The sequence below is a fragment of the Malus domestica genome, chromosome 07 (assembly GCF_042453785.1).
Source record: "Malus domestica chromosome 07, GDT2T_hap1".
Lineage (NCBI taxonomy): Eukaryota > Viridiplantae > Streptophyta > Magnoliopsida > Rosales > Rosaceae > Malus > Malus domestica.
This window is the reverse complement of record NC_091667.1, coordinates 790,618-803,273: the sequence shown is the minus strand read 5'-3', so window position 1 is coordinate 803,273 and position 12,656 is coordinate 790,618. Positions and strand designations below refer to the sequence as shown.

The following is a 12,656-nucleotide window of genomic DNA, read 5'->3' as shown; positions in this document are numbered from 1 at the left end:
TTTAAATAATAGAATATAGAAAAAATCAACATTGTAATAATCTTTTTCCAAACATGCCACTTTAAGAGCAACTCCAACCCAAGCACATAGGATGGTCCAAAGTGGGAAAAATAGGCTAGCACCCCTTAAAACCCCTCCAGCCGATCCAAATAGGCAAGCACCCAATCCAAGCCAGCTTTTAGGCCGACCCAAAACGTGTTGAGCAATGTGTTGGGCTATGTGACGTCACGCTGGCGTCAGCCGGCAGTGATGCCTTTACTTGGCTTTACTATGGATGGTGTTTTGGACCTTGTTTGTTTTGCTGCCTGGGGATTTAATTTATCAGATATAGGAAGGTGCAAAGTAGCATGCTCAAGTAATGCACGTTAATGCTCCGTGGGTTTTACCCATCTGCTATTGGACGAGGGTGAATTGGCATTGAACTTGGCACCTCAAGGGGTAAGGGTGAATGCGGTTTAACTAAAACTGAGCTACAAATTCTTTGAGTAATAGAAGCATTTTTAACTTATAATTCGGGACCTCAAGGTGCAAGGGTGAATGTGTTTTAACTAAAATTAAGCTACAACTCCAGTTTAGTAAAAACCTTCTGATTCTAATTCTTTCTTAATCGAACTTCTCCTCAATTGAATTCTCCTCATTTTGATTGCGGATTAATAAACGAGTCATCATTGGTTTTGGAGAAGGAGATAAGTTAAGAGGGGTGGAAATTACGGTTGTTTTGATGCCTCTTGAAGCAAATAGTTTGCCCATATCTATGGTTGGTATCATATGGCCGTGTGACATACAAGGGAAGAAAAAAATGTGAGGTTGGTTGGTTTTATCGTCCATTTCAAGTAGTAAGAGATTTGTAATTTGCGTAGAAGATGGAGAATAACGGAGAAGAGAAATAATAGCACTGCAAAAGATTGACTGAAGAAACTGGTTGATAGAGTTGGTATATATCAGTAGTTGTGACTTGGGAGACAAGTCTACTGAGCTTAAAAATATGTATTTAGATTTATATTTTCCATTGTATACAATGATTTAATCCGTCGAAAGTAGTTCATGCTCCAAGGGACCCCAATTCCTGAATTAGAGAAGTTAAATCTGAGAAAGACGAACCACCTTCTTCAACAGCGCTCATTGCCATCTCTCTAAGCACCCTGGCTCTGCCTTTCATTCCCTCTGCTTCTTCACTCGCTATTACTTGATTTACAGCCTTTTCTATGGCTTCCCTCTTCACACTGGCTTCCTTCTTCACATCCAGAAATGTACCTGCACCCCATTGTTTAGCACCAACAGCAACCCCAGTTTTCAGTACCTCAGTCACCAACTTCTCATTGTAAAACTGCTCAGCCGACGCGGGCCATGTGATCATTGGCACCCCAGCAGACACTCCTTCAAGGATGGAGTTCCACCCGCAGTGAGTCACGAAGGCTCCGATTGCTTCGTGCTCAAGAATCAGCACTTGCGGAGCCCAACCTCTTATAATTAGTCCTTTACCTTCCATTCTCTCCTCAAACCCTTCGGGGAGCCACTCTTCTTTATCATTCTTTTCTCTCTTCACAACCCAAATGAATTCCTGCCCAGAAGCCTCAAGCCCCGCTGCAATTTCTAGGAGCTGAGAGTCAATGAAATTGGTCATACTTCCGAAACATATGTAAACAACTGAATTGGGTTTCTTAGAATTAAGCCAATTCAAGCACTCGTGCTGATGAAGGGTGGCTTCGTCATCTGCTGCCTTATTGGCTGACGAAACCGGGCCTATATGCCATGCCTTCCTCCCAAACACTGTCCTGTAATGATCTGCAAAAGCCGGTTCAAGTTCATAAAAGCTGTTAACAATGAACCCATAGCTCTTTTCCCCGCTCTCCCTCGCCTCTTTAAGCAACTTGGTGATTTCAGGACTTTGCTTGGGAACAGTCGGCATTTGGCTTCTTGTCAGCTTGATCTCAACTGGAAAATTAGGAATAGTAAAAACTTCTGAATCAGATGACAGCTTCGCGTGAGGCTCATACAACGCCACACTACGAGAAGCACACAAAGCGAAAAAACCCATGCCATGAAATATGATCCTGGGAATATCAAACTTGGCAGCAACTTCCGTTGCCCAAGGAAAGAACGTGTCTGCAACAAGGCAATGAGGGCGGTGTTTGTCTAAAATCTGCTCAATTTGTGGTTGAAGAAGGAAGGTGGCTTTGATGAACTTTTCGTTCATCTCCGTGGTGGTAACTAAGCTAGCATTTTCACATCCTTGAGGCAAACCTACTTCCTCAGCTGGGAACTTGATGACAAGAATGTCAACATCAAAGCCTAATTTCTTGCTGCTTTGGATTGCCTTGGAAAAGAGAGGTTCATTGAGAGGGGTGGCTATTAGGGTGGATTTAACACCACGAGAAGCAAATAGTCTGGCAATGTTTATAAGGGGTACGAAGTGGCCTTGAACCATATATGGGAAGAAGAAAATGTGAAGCTGCTTATGGGATTTAGTTTCCATGAGGACTTGACAGAATGCACAAAGCAGCTCCAACCTCCAATGATGGATGGTGATGATCGATGAAGAGAGTCGATACTAACCAGTGAGCCGAAGGATTCAATATATTACTTTGAGACTAGGGATTTTTCTTTATTTTTTTAAATTCATCTTCTGCAAAGTGGCGAAGACTAAAATGGCTTTGTTATGTCATTGCATACGTAGATCATTTTGTCCACATTAGAGTTTGAATTCTTTATCAAGGTATTTGGTGATTAAGATCTATTAGGCTTCGTTTGGTAGCTCGGACAGTGCTAACTATTTCAGTCGGATAAGATAAATAATCACCGGATAATACTGATTAAATTAGTTGGACGTTTGGTGTAATATCGGACTAAAGATTGACTATTTAATGCTATGTTTAGTATTGTACCAGATGAATCGTATTGTTATTATTTTTATGAAAAACAATTTCCATCAGCACTGAACCCATCACATCTGACAAGCGAAAGAGCTTTGAACCCACCAAAACAAACACCCAACATCTCCAGACTCTCATCAGTCACCGTCATCCTCTTCAGCCGGAGCTCCTCCAGCAGCAGGTTCTCGGCGGCGAACGCCTCTAGCCACGACCGGATATCGGAGCCCCAATGGTCGGGGACCAGATTGAATTTCGCGAACCGCGAAACCAAATACGAGAATTGAGAGAGTTAAAACTGAAAAAAATGGAAAAGATTTTAAGTTTTGAATTTTTTAATGGTGGGATGTGGCATTGACATGAAGATGAAAGCTTTGGATGAAGAGAAAGATGAACGTGAAGATTTGAGGAAAGAGAAGGGCCAACCCAAAGACCTTTGCGTATTAGAAAATGAATAAAAGGGGAAAGAAATTGACAGAATAATTCTCAGAAGAGGTCGTTTTGAACCTTGTTTGTGCAGATTTCACCATAATTGAAAACTGTTGGAAGAATAATGCAAGCTTTTGTCTAGTTTTGATGGATAACAGCTCAGCTTTCGGCAGCTTTCGGCTAGTCTTAGTGCTACTGTTAGCTGTTTGTTTTAGTCATGGTGCATCTCTTATTTAATGTTTACTTTAGGCATAGTTAAGTGATAATATTCCCTCATCATTGTAAAGCTAGTTAATGGCTTAAGTTAGAGAGAGTGGAGGTCATCATTATGCTTGCTTAGCTGCCATTGTCCTCTACCTTTTGTCCTCCATTTTCTTTCCTGTTTCTTCTTCTATATATGTTTGATCTTGTAACTGTTTTATATATGAAATATACATTAAAAATTCAATATGGTATCAGAGCAGGAACTCTAAATTCATGACTCTAGTAATCGTTTCCGCTAAGTTTCTTTTGCTCTAAGCCAAGATGGCTGAAGAACTCTCTGAAACTGAAAGCTCGATGGATGCTTTAGCATTTTCTGACATTGAGGTCAATCCTAATCAACATCTCAGTTCTGTTTTGTTGAATGAATTCAACTACCTTCCCTGGAGTCGTGCAGTATCTCTTGCACTTGGAGGAAGATCAAAGCTTGGCTATGTAAATGGTGCTATTGAAGCTCCAGTAGTCACTTTTTCTACATACGAGTCGTGGCTGTGCAAAGATCAGTTGGTCATGTCTTGGTTGCTCAATTCAATGGAGCGAAGGATTGCTGAAATTTTCAGTTATTCCGAGTCATCCATGCATCTCTAGAAGCAAGTAAAAGAGATGTATGGAAATCAAAATAATGCTGCCCATGTCTTCCAACTTAAGAAGAATCTGGCAAGTCTACAACAAGGAAGCAAAGCATTTGTTCAACACCTTGGCAGTCTTACAAACATGTGGAATGAGCTCGATGTTTATCGTCCTCATACCACTGAAGCCACTGTGTTGATCAAGAGAGCAGAAGAAGACAAGATTTTTCAACTCTTGGCAAGCTTAGGTCCAGAGTTCGAAGACCTAAGAAGTCACATCTTAATGAATGCTGAACTCCCTTCCTTCACTGGTGTGTGTGCCATAATCCAAAGGGAAGAAGTAAGGAGGAAAGTCATGAATCAATAGACTAAAGACAGCGTTTCTGAGACTAGGGCTTATGTCTCTAGCAACAAACGTCCTGAAGGCAAAGTTTACAAGGGAAAAAGACTAGATTTAAAGTGCAGCTACTGTGATTCTCTTGGCCATATTAAAGACAGATGTTGGATTCTTCATCCGAAATTGAAGCCTAAGTTCTTGAAGGAGACAAAAGGTCCAGAGATAAAGGGTACACAAAAATATCTGAACAACAATAGCTACAAGGCCAACCATGCAACTACCTTGTCGACAGAAGGAATGGTGAATTTCACTACCAATTCTGCTGCATTAATCAATGATTTTGTAGCATATCTCCACAGCAAACAGGTGCTTAACAATAGAGATGAAGCTCTCGTAGCTGAAGAGAAGAATCACACAACTTTACTTGGAAATTTTGCTGGTTTTCTGGCTAAACATGACCATGTTTCACAGAAAGATATCCCAGGTATTTTCAGTGCATTCTCTACTGCCCTAAATGCTAGTAATGAACATGATTATTGGATCATTGACTCAAGAGCCACGGATCACATGACAAATAAAATTAATAACTTACATGATTTTACAAAAATGACAAATTTTTCTGAAATGTCAGTAGCTAATGGGAAGGGTGCCACAGCTGTAGGAAAAGGAAAAATCAACTTATTGTCAAAACACATAGAGTCAGCAGCCCTTTACATACCTTCTTTTCCTTTTCAACTTCTATCAGTAGGAGCTATCACCAATTCTCTAAACTGTCTAGTCATTTTCTCCCCTCACAATGTCATTTTTCAGGATATCATCACCAAGAGAACGATTGGTGAAGGTTTCTTGTTGAATGGGCTTTACTACTTGGCTAAAGACACTAAGAATCCCAAGTTTTTTCAAGTCAGTTCAAGTGTTTTTCAAGACCAACAACTTTGGCATCAACGTTTGGCACATTCTTCTAATAAAGTAATGCCTTTTTTGTTTCCAAAAATATGTAAGGACAAGTTAAAGTGTGATGTTTGTCACTTGTCTAAGTTTTCTAGGTTGCCTTTTGATTCTTCAACTTCTAGAGCTAGCCATCCTTTCGAAATCATTCATTCAGACATTTGGGGTCCAATACTAGAGTCCTTTGATGGATATAAATACTTTGTAACCTTTGTTGATGATTTTACAAGGATGACTTGGTTGTATCTTTTGAAATTTAAGAGTGAACTTTCAAATGTTTTTCAAGATTTTCACAAACTAGTTGGTACTCATTTAGCATCAAAAATTCATATATTAAGATTCGACAATGGCACTGAATATGTGTCCCATAACATGTCTCAATATCTTAGTATTCATGGCATACTGCACCAAACAACATGTGTTAGCACACCCCAACAAAATGGGATTGCTGAGAAAAAGAATAGAGACCTTCTTGAGAAGACAAGATCAATCATGTTTCATATGAATGTGCCAAAGAAATTTTGGTCACAAGGAGTACTTACAGTTGCCTACCTAATCAATAGATTGCCTAGTAAAGTACTCAGTTTCAAATCTCCATATGAAGTGTTGAAGGACAGACAGAATGATCTCTCACACTTGAGAGTTTTTGGGTCCACTTGCTTTGTTCACAACCAATCTCTCCACCGTGACAAACTGGATCCTCGAGCAACCAAATGTGTTTTCTTTGGTTACTCATCTACCCAAAAGGGCTACAAGTGTTACAATCCAATCACAAAGAAAATAATGGTTTCAAGGGATGTGAGATTTGATGAAAACATGCCCTACTTCTCCAAGAAACTAAGTGATTTAGATCAGGGGGAGTTTTTAAGTGACATGTTTCCATTACCTAGTGTTCATCTCTATCAAGAAAGTCCCATTTCACGTAACCCACCAACTCTATTGCATGAGCTACCTTCATCTCAAACCATAGATATTGAACCTTAAGTTTCAATTCGTCGAAACCCTATAAGGTTCGACAACCTCCACTTCGAATACATGATTATGTCACCTACACTTTTAGGTATCTTCTTACAAACTTTGTTTCCTATAAGCAGTTTTCCCCCTCTCATACTTCTTTTCTTAGTACCTTGGACAATACTCATGAACCACAAACATTTCAAGAAGCAAATGAACTTGAAATTTGGCAAAAAGCGATGAGGGATGAACTGCAAGCTCTTCATGACAACCGAACCTGGAGTGTAGTTAAACTTCTCGAAAGGAAGAAATCAGTTGGCAGCCATTGGGTGTACAAGACTAAGTTCAACTCAGATGGGACGATTGAAAGGCATAAAGCTCGTTTGGTGGCTCGTGGATTTACGTAGACTTATGGCTTGGATTACAAGGAAACATTTGCTCCCGTAGCTAAAATGAGCACTATAAGGGTTCTATTATCAGTTGCCGTAAATAAGTCTTGAACTCTTTATCAAATGGATGTGAAGAATGCTTTTTTGCATGGGGAATTAGAGGAAGAAGTGTACATGAAACTGCCACCCGGACATCCTCAATCAGATGACCCTGACATGGTTTGTAAACTGCACAAATCCATTTATGGATTGAAACAGTCTCCACGTGCATGGTATGCAAAACTGAGCTCCATTCTTAAAGAGTTTGGCTTTCAAAGAATTAGTGTTGATTCCTCACTATTTGTTCGTGATGGCTTAGTTGGAAAAGTAATCGTTTTAATCTACGGTGATGATCTTATTGTGACAGGTGACAATGCTGAAGAAATTCACTCTCTCAAGCTCGCTCTTCAAAACAAATTTGCAATCAAAGATTTGGGACGTCTCAAATATTTCCTAGGTATTGAGCTTGCAAATTCACAGGAAAGCCTCTTCTCAATCAAAGGAAATACATTCTTGATCTTTTAAATGACTCTGGCTTAATAGATAGTAAACCTACACGTACTCCTTTGGATAGCAAGCTACAACTTAGTGCTCACAGTGAAGCTCTCTCTAATATTACTAAGTATCAAATACTTGTAGGAAAGCTTATTTATCTCACAATCACGCGTCCTGATATCTCTTATGCCGTGAGTATTGTGAGTCAATTTATGCATGCTCCTACATTAGCTCATATGCAAATTGTGAAGAGAATTCTTCGTTATCTAAAAGGGTCTATTGGTCGAGGACTCCTTATGACAAAAAATGATAGCACTGCCATCATGGGATATACAAATGCTGATTGGGCTGGGAATTCTCTTGATCGCAAGTCAACAACAGGTTTTTGCACCTTTGTAAGTGGCAATTTGGTAACATGGCGCAGCAAGAAGCAAACTGTCAGAGCTCGATCCAGTGCAGAGGCCGAGTATCGAGCTATGGCCTCCATTGCGTGTGAACTTATTTGGCTGAAAAGCCTCTGTTGGATCTAGGCTTTCCCAGTAATGAACCTATGTCTATGTTCTGTGACAATCAAGCTGCCATGCACATTGCTTCCAATCCAGTCTTCCACGAGAGAACGAAGCATATTGAAGTGGATTGTCATTATATTCGAGCACAGGTTCAATCCAAAATCATAACCACCTACTATACTCGCAGTCATGATCAGTTGGCTGATATTTTTACCAAATCTCTTCCTACGGTTCCGTTTCTGTGCATTCTGTCCAAGCTTGGCTCAAGGGATCCCCTAGATCCAGCTTGAAAGGGAGTGTTGGAAGAATAATGCAAGCTTTTGTCTAGTTTTGATGGATAACAGCTCAGCTTTCGGCAGCTTTCGGTTAGTCTTAGTGTTAGTGTTAGCTGTTTGTTTTAGTCATGGTGTATCTCTTATTTAATGTTTACTTTAGGCATAGTTAAGTGATAATATTCCCTCATCATTGTAAAGCTAGTTAGTGGCTTAAGTTAGAGAGAGTGGAGGTCATCATTATGCTTGCTTAGCTGCCATTGTCCTCTACCTTTTGTTCTCCATTTTCTTTCCTGTTTCTTCTTCTATATATGTTTGATCTTGTAACTGTTTTATATATGAAATATACATCAAAAATTCAATAAAAACCCATAAGCAAAAAATTGGAGAAAATGAAGAAATCGATATGAAATCTCTTATGGAGTCCTGGGTTTCGGCTGGCTATTCTTCCTTCTTGGGCTCCTCTGTCACCGGAGCCTTTGTTGGCGGTTGGGATGGAGGGAGGGAGAAAGAGCAGCAGTACCTTGGTTGTGGTTGATAAGGAGTTCACAACGCGCTAGAGAAGATAGGGTTGGAGAAACGTGGACGCCCGACTAATTATACCAACATATAGGAGAGGATAACTAAGCGGGTATAGGCTGTATTAAATTGGTGGGACCAGATTGTTTTATCCGGTGATTATTTAATACAAACAGATACCAAACACCGTACTTCGTAGTATTAATACCATCTGGTGCCTTATACGGTATGTCAAACGAGGCCTTAAAGGTTTGTATCTCTAGTGATTGAATTCTTAAACGATACAACATGAAAATCGACTAACAATAAATAAATAAAATAAGCCTTAGTCCTATATTTGATAAAGTCAAATGGATATAGAATTGTAAATGAGTCGACTCAAACTAAATAGCACCACTATGTTTACGTTTAACTTGCTTCTTGTACGTGCCAAGTTCAAGCGAGTTAAAAAAAAGTTCAAATTCAATAATGAACGCAAACTATTTCAAACTATTTATTATAATAATGAACTCAAACTATTTCAAACTATTTCAAACTATTTATTATTAAGAAAAAGGATTGAAAACACCTTCAAGTAGAAAATCTCCAAAACCCTAGCAATTTTCTCTGTCTCCAAAATTGCTTAAAATAAAGCGTACAAAAATATTGTAGACAACCAAGCAATAAATCTGCCAAGCCCCCCCCCCCCCAACACAAACCCTAAAAACAGGTTCTTTATTCCCACTAGGAAACTAAAAATAATAATTAAATAAAATAGGAAACATAACCCTAAATTAAATGGTAAAATTCGCCTAAAATCTGAACAGCCACGTTTTGGACCCATAAGCTGCTCCAAAACTGGCCCAATATGGCTGGATCTAATGTTTGGAATATTCTGAACACTTCTCCAGAAGGCCACGAACCCATCCGAGGTCATCTTGGGGTCCAAAAACGCAATTTAAGCCCAAAAACGTCATTTTCCAGCACTGCACATCGCTCCTTTATTTTATCGCCAGAAAATAACCGCTTGGTAGAAAAATCCCAAAGTTTGATACGATCAAGCTAAGTGACTCACAAATGTCCTCCAACTGGAATTACTCCAAAATTCATCCATTTGGTCCTGTTTTGCTCTAGATGAAGTCGAAAGTCCTATATTGAAAATACAATTCAAAGTATCAAAATTCTCCCAAAATATTAACCAAAATATACTAAGATTAGGGTAAAATATATAATATAAAATCTACTCATCAACGAACCACCTTCTTCAACAGCCCTCATTGCCATCTCTCTAAGCATCCTGGCTCTGCCTCTCATTCCCTCTCATTCTTCACTCACCATCACTTGATTTACAACCTTTTCTATGGCTTCCCTCTTCACACTGGCTTCCTTCTTCACATCCAGAAATGTACCCATTCCCCATTGTTTTGCACCAACAGCAACCCCAGTTTTCAATATCTTAGTCACCAACTTCTCATTGTAAAACTGCTCAGCCAATGCGGGTCATGTGATCATTGGCACCCCAGCAGACACTCCTTCAAGGATGGAGTTCCACCCACAGTGAGTCACGAAGGCTCCGGTTGCTTCGTGCTCAAGAACCGGCACTTGCGGAGCCCAACCTCTTATAATTAGTCCTTTACCTTCCAGTCTCTCCTCAAACCCTTCGATGAGCCACTCTTCTTTATCATTCTTTTCTCTCTTCACAACCCAAATGAACTCCTGCCCAGAAGCCTTAAGCCCCGCTGCAATTTCTAGGAGCTGAAAGTCAATGAAATTGGTTGTACTTCCGAAACATATGTAAACAACTGAATTGGGTTTCTTATAATTAAGCCAATTCAAGCACTTTTGCTAATCAATGGAGGCTTCGTCATCTGCTCATCCCAATCATTGTCCTGTAATGATCTGCAAAGGCCGATTCAAATTCATAAAAGCTGTTAACAATGAACCCATAGCTCGTTTCCCCGCCCGCCATCGCCTTTTTAAACAACATAGTGAATTTAGAACTTTGCTTGGGAAAAGTCGGCATTTGGCTTCTTGTCAGCTTGATCTCCATTGGAAAATTTGGAATAGTAAAAACTTCTGAATCAGATGACAGCTTCGCGTGAAGCTCATACAACACCACACTAAGAGAAGCACACAAAGCGAAAAAACCAATGCCATGAAATAAGATCATGGGAATATCAAACTTGGCAGCAACATCTGTTGCCCAAGGAAAGAACGTGTCTGCAACATGGCAATGAGGGCGGTGTTTGTCTAAAATCTGTTTAATTTGTGGTTGAAGAAGGAAAGTAGCATTGACGAACTTTCTGTTCATCTCCCAGGTGGTAACTAAGTTACAATTTTTACATCCTTGAGGCAACCCTACTTCCTCAGTTGAGAACTTGATGACATTCAAAGCCCAATTTCTTGCTGCTTTGGATTGCCTTGGAAAAGAGATGTGCATTGAGAGGGGTGGCTATTAGGGTGGATTTTACACCACGAGAAGCAAATAGTCTGGCAATGTTTATAAGGGGTATTAAGTGGCCTTGAACCATATATGAGAAAAAGAAAATGTGAAGCTGCTTATGGGATTTAGTTTCCATGAGGACTTGACAGAATGCACAAAGCAGCTCCAACCTCCAATAATGGATGGTGATGATTGATGAAGAAAGTTTATACTAACCACTGAGCTGAAAGATTCAATATATTACTTCGAGGCTTGGGATTTAACGATTTGTTTCTTTTTTTGAAATTCATGTTCTGCCAAGTGGCAAAGACTAAAATGGCTTTGTTATGTCATTGCGTACGTAGATCCATTTTGTCCACATTAGAGTTTGAATTATTGGGTGAACCTGTCCTATTTGAGAGATTTTTCAGTGTAACTGGTACATCATGTAGTACATCACGTGTCACTATACAACTTATGAGATTTATGTTGTTGATGCACAAAATCAGTGAGGACTTTGGTACAACAGAAAGTGTCAAGTTTGTGACCTTCGCTAGATTGCTCCGATCACTAGTGTGGATAAGTATGTAAATGGATAGAGACATGGAAGCAAACACAAGATATACGTGGTTCACCCAGATTGGCTACGTCCACGAAATAGAGGAGTTCTTATTAATTGTGAAGGGTTTATACAAGTACATAGGTTCAAGCTCTCCTTTAGTGAGTACTAGTGAATGATTTAGTACAAATGACATTAGGGATTATTGTGGGAGAATGATCTCCTTTTATAGAAGAGAGTTTCTAGCTTTGTTCTGGCCTTGACATGTGTCATGCCGTGATTGGCCTTTGATGTTGACATGTGTCGCCCTATGATTGGTCTCTTGGTGTTGACACGTGTTGCGCTGTGATTGGCCTCCTGGTTGGAGGAAAACTCTTATGGGTCTTTAACGGTATAACATTGACCGGTGCTTGATAGTTTCTGGATTGGTCAAGTATGGTACAAGCAGTGCTCCCATAAGTTCTCGAGTGAGGGAAGCTCCTCGGTTGAGGACTTGCAAGATCCAAGCCGCTGAGTAATCACGAAACTTCTAAGTACCGAAGTGTGGTATCGTTTTACTTGCCTTATCTGTCTCATAAGTAGATGTGGCATTTTCTCTGGAAGTACTTTTCCTCCATCTATGGGTGGTATCTTTAACCGATGGAGATGCACAAGGTAATGTATCAAATTCACTTGAAGCTTACTTGTAGTTTCGGGCTTTGTCAAGCGCAATACAAACCCTATAGTAGGAGTCCCCCAAGTCTCTAAGCGAGGAGATCTGCTGAAAGAGGTGACAGACAAAGTAAGCAATCAGAGTTCCAAGCAGTCAGTCAGATCGAAAGATTGATCTCGTGTTCCGGCTGATTGTTCTTCTTCTCCTTGTTCTGTAGACATCAACAAGGACAAAGAAAAAGACATGGAGAAGAGATGATATGAGATACTTTTGCTTTTGAAGAAGTAACTTTCCACATGCTTATTCTTGAACTAGGCTAGAGGGTTTTATGGTTTCCTCCAAAGTATAATGCCGACTCAAGAATTTGAGGGTCAAAACAAGTACATCAAATCAAGAGTGCATTCAACCTTGATGATATGGGATACTTTTGTTGTTGATAAAGTAATAGATCAA

The 12,656-nt window shown here is 39.8% G+C and overlaps 1 protein-coding gene and 1 pseudogene across 1 annotated transcript; both read right to left on the bottom strand.

Annotated features, from left to right (window-relative positions):
- Positions 1-905: 905 nt before the first annotated feature.
- LOC103438385 (UDP-glucose flavonoid 3-O-glucosyltransferase 7-like) lies at positions 906-2,600 on the bottom strand. Its single transcript, XM_008376935.4, has one exon. The coding sequence runs from the start codon at positions 2,474-2,476 to the stop codon at positions 1,043-1,045; it is 1,434 nt and encodes a 477-aa protein (XP_008375157.2). The 5' UTR covers positions 2,477-2,600; the 3' UTR covers positions 906-1,042.
- A 7,164-nt stretch (positions 2,601-9,764) lies between these two features.
- Positions 9,765-11,200, bottom strand: LOC114825729 (UDP-glucose flavonoid 3-O-glucosyltransferase 7-like; annotated as a pseudogene).
- Positions 11,201-12,656: the final 1,456 nt, after the last annotated feature.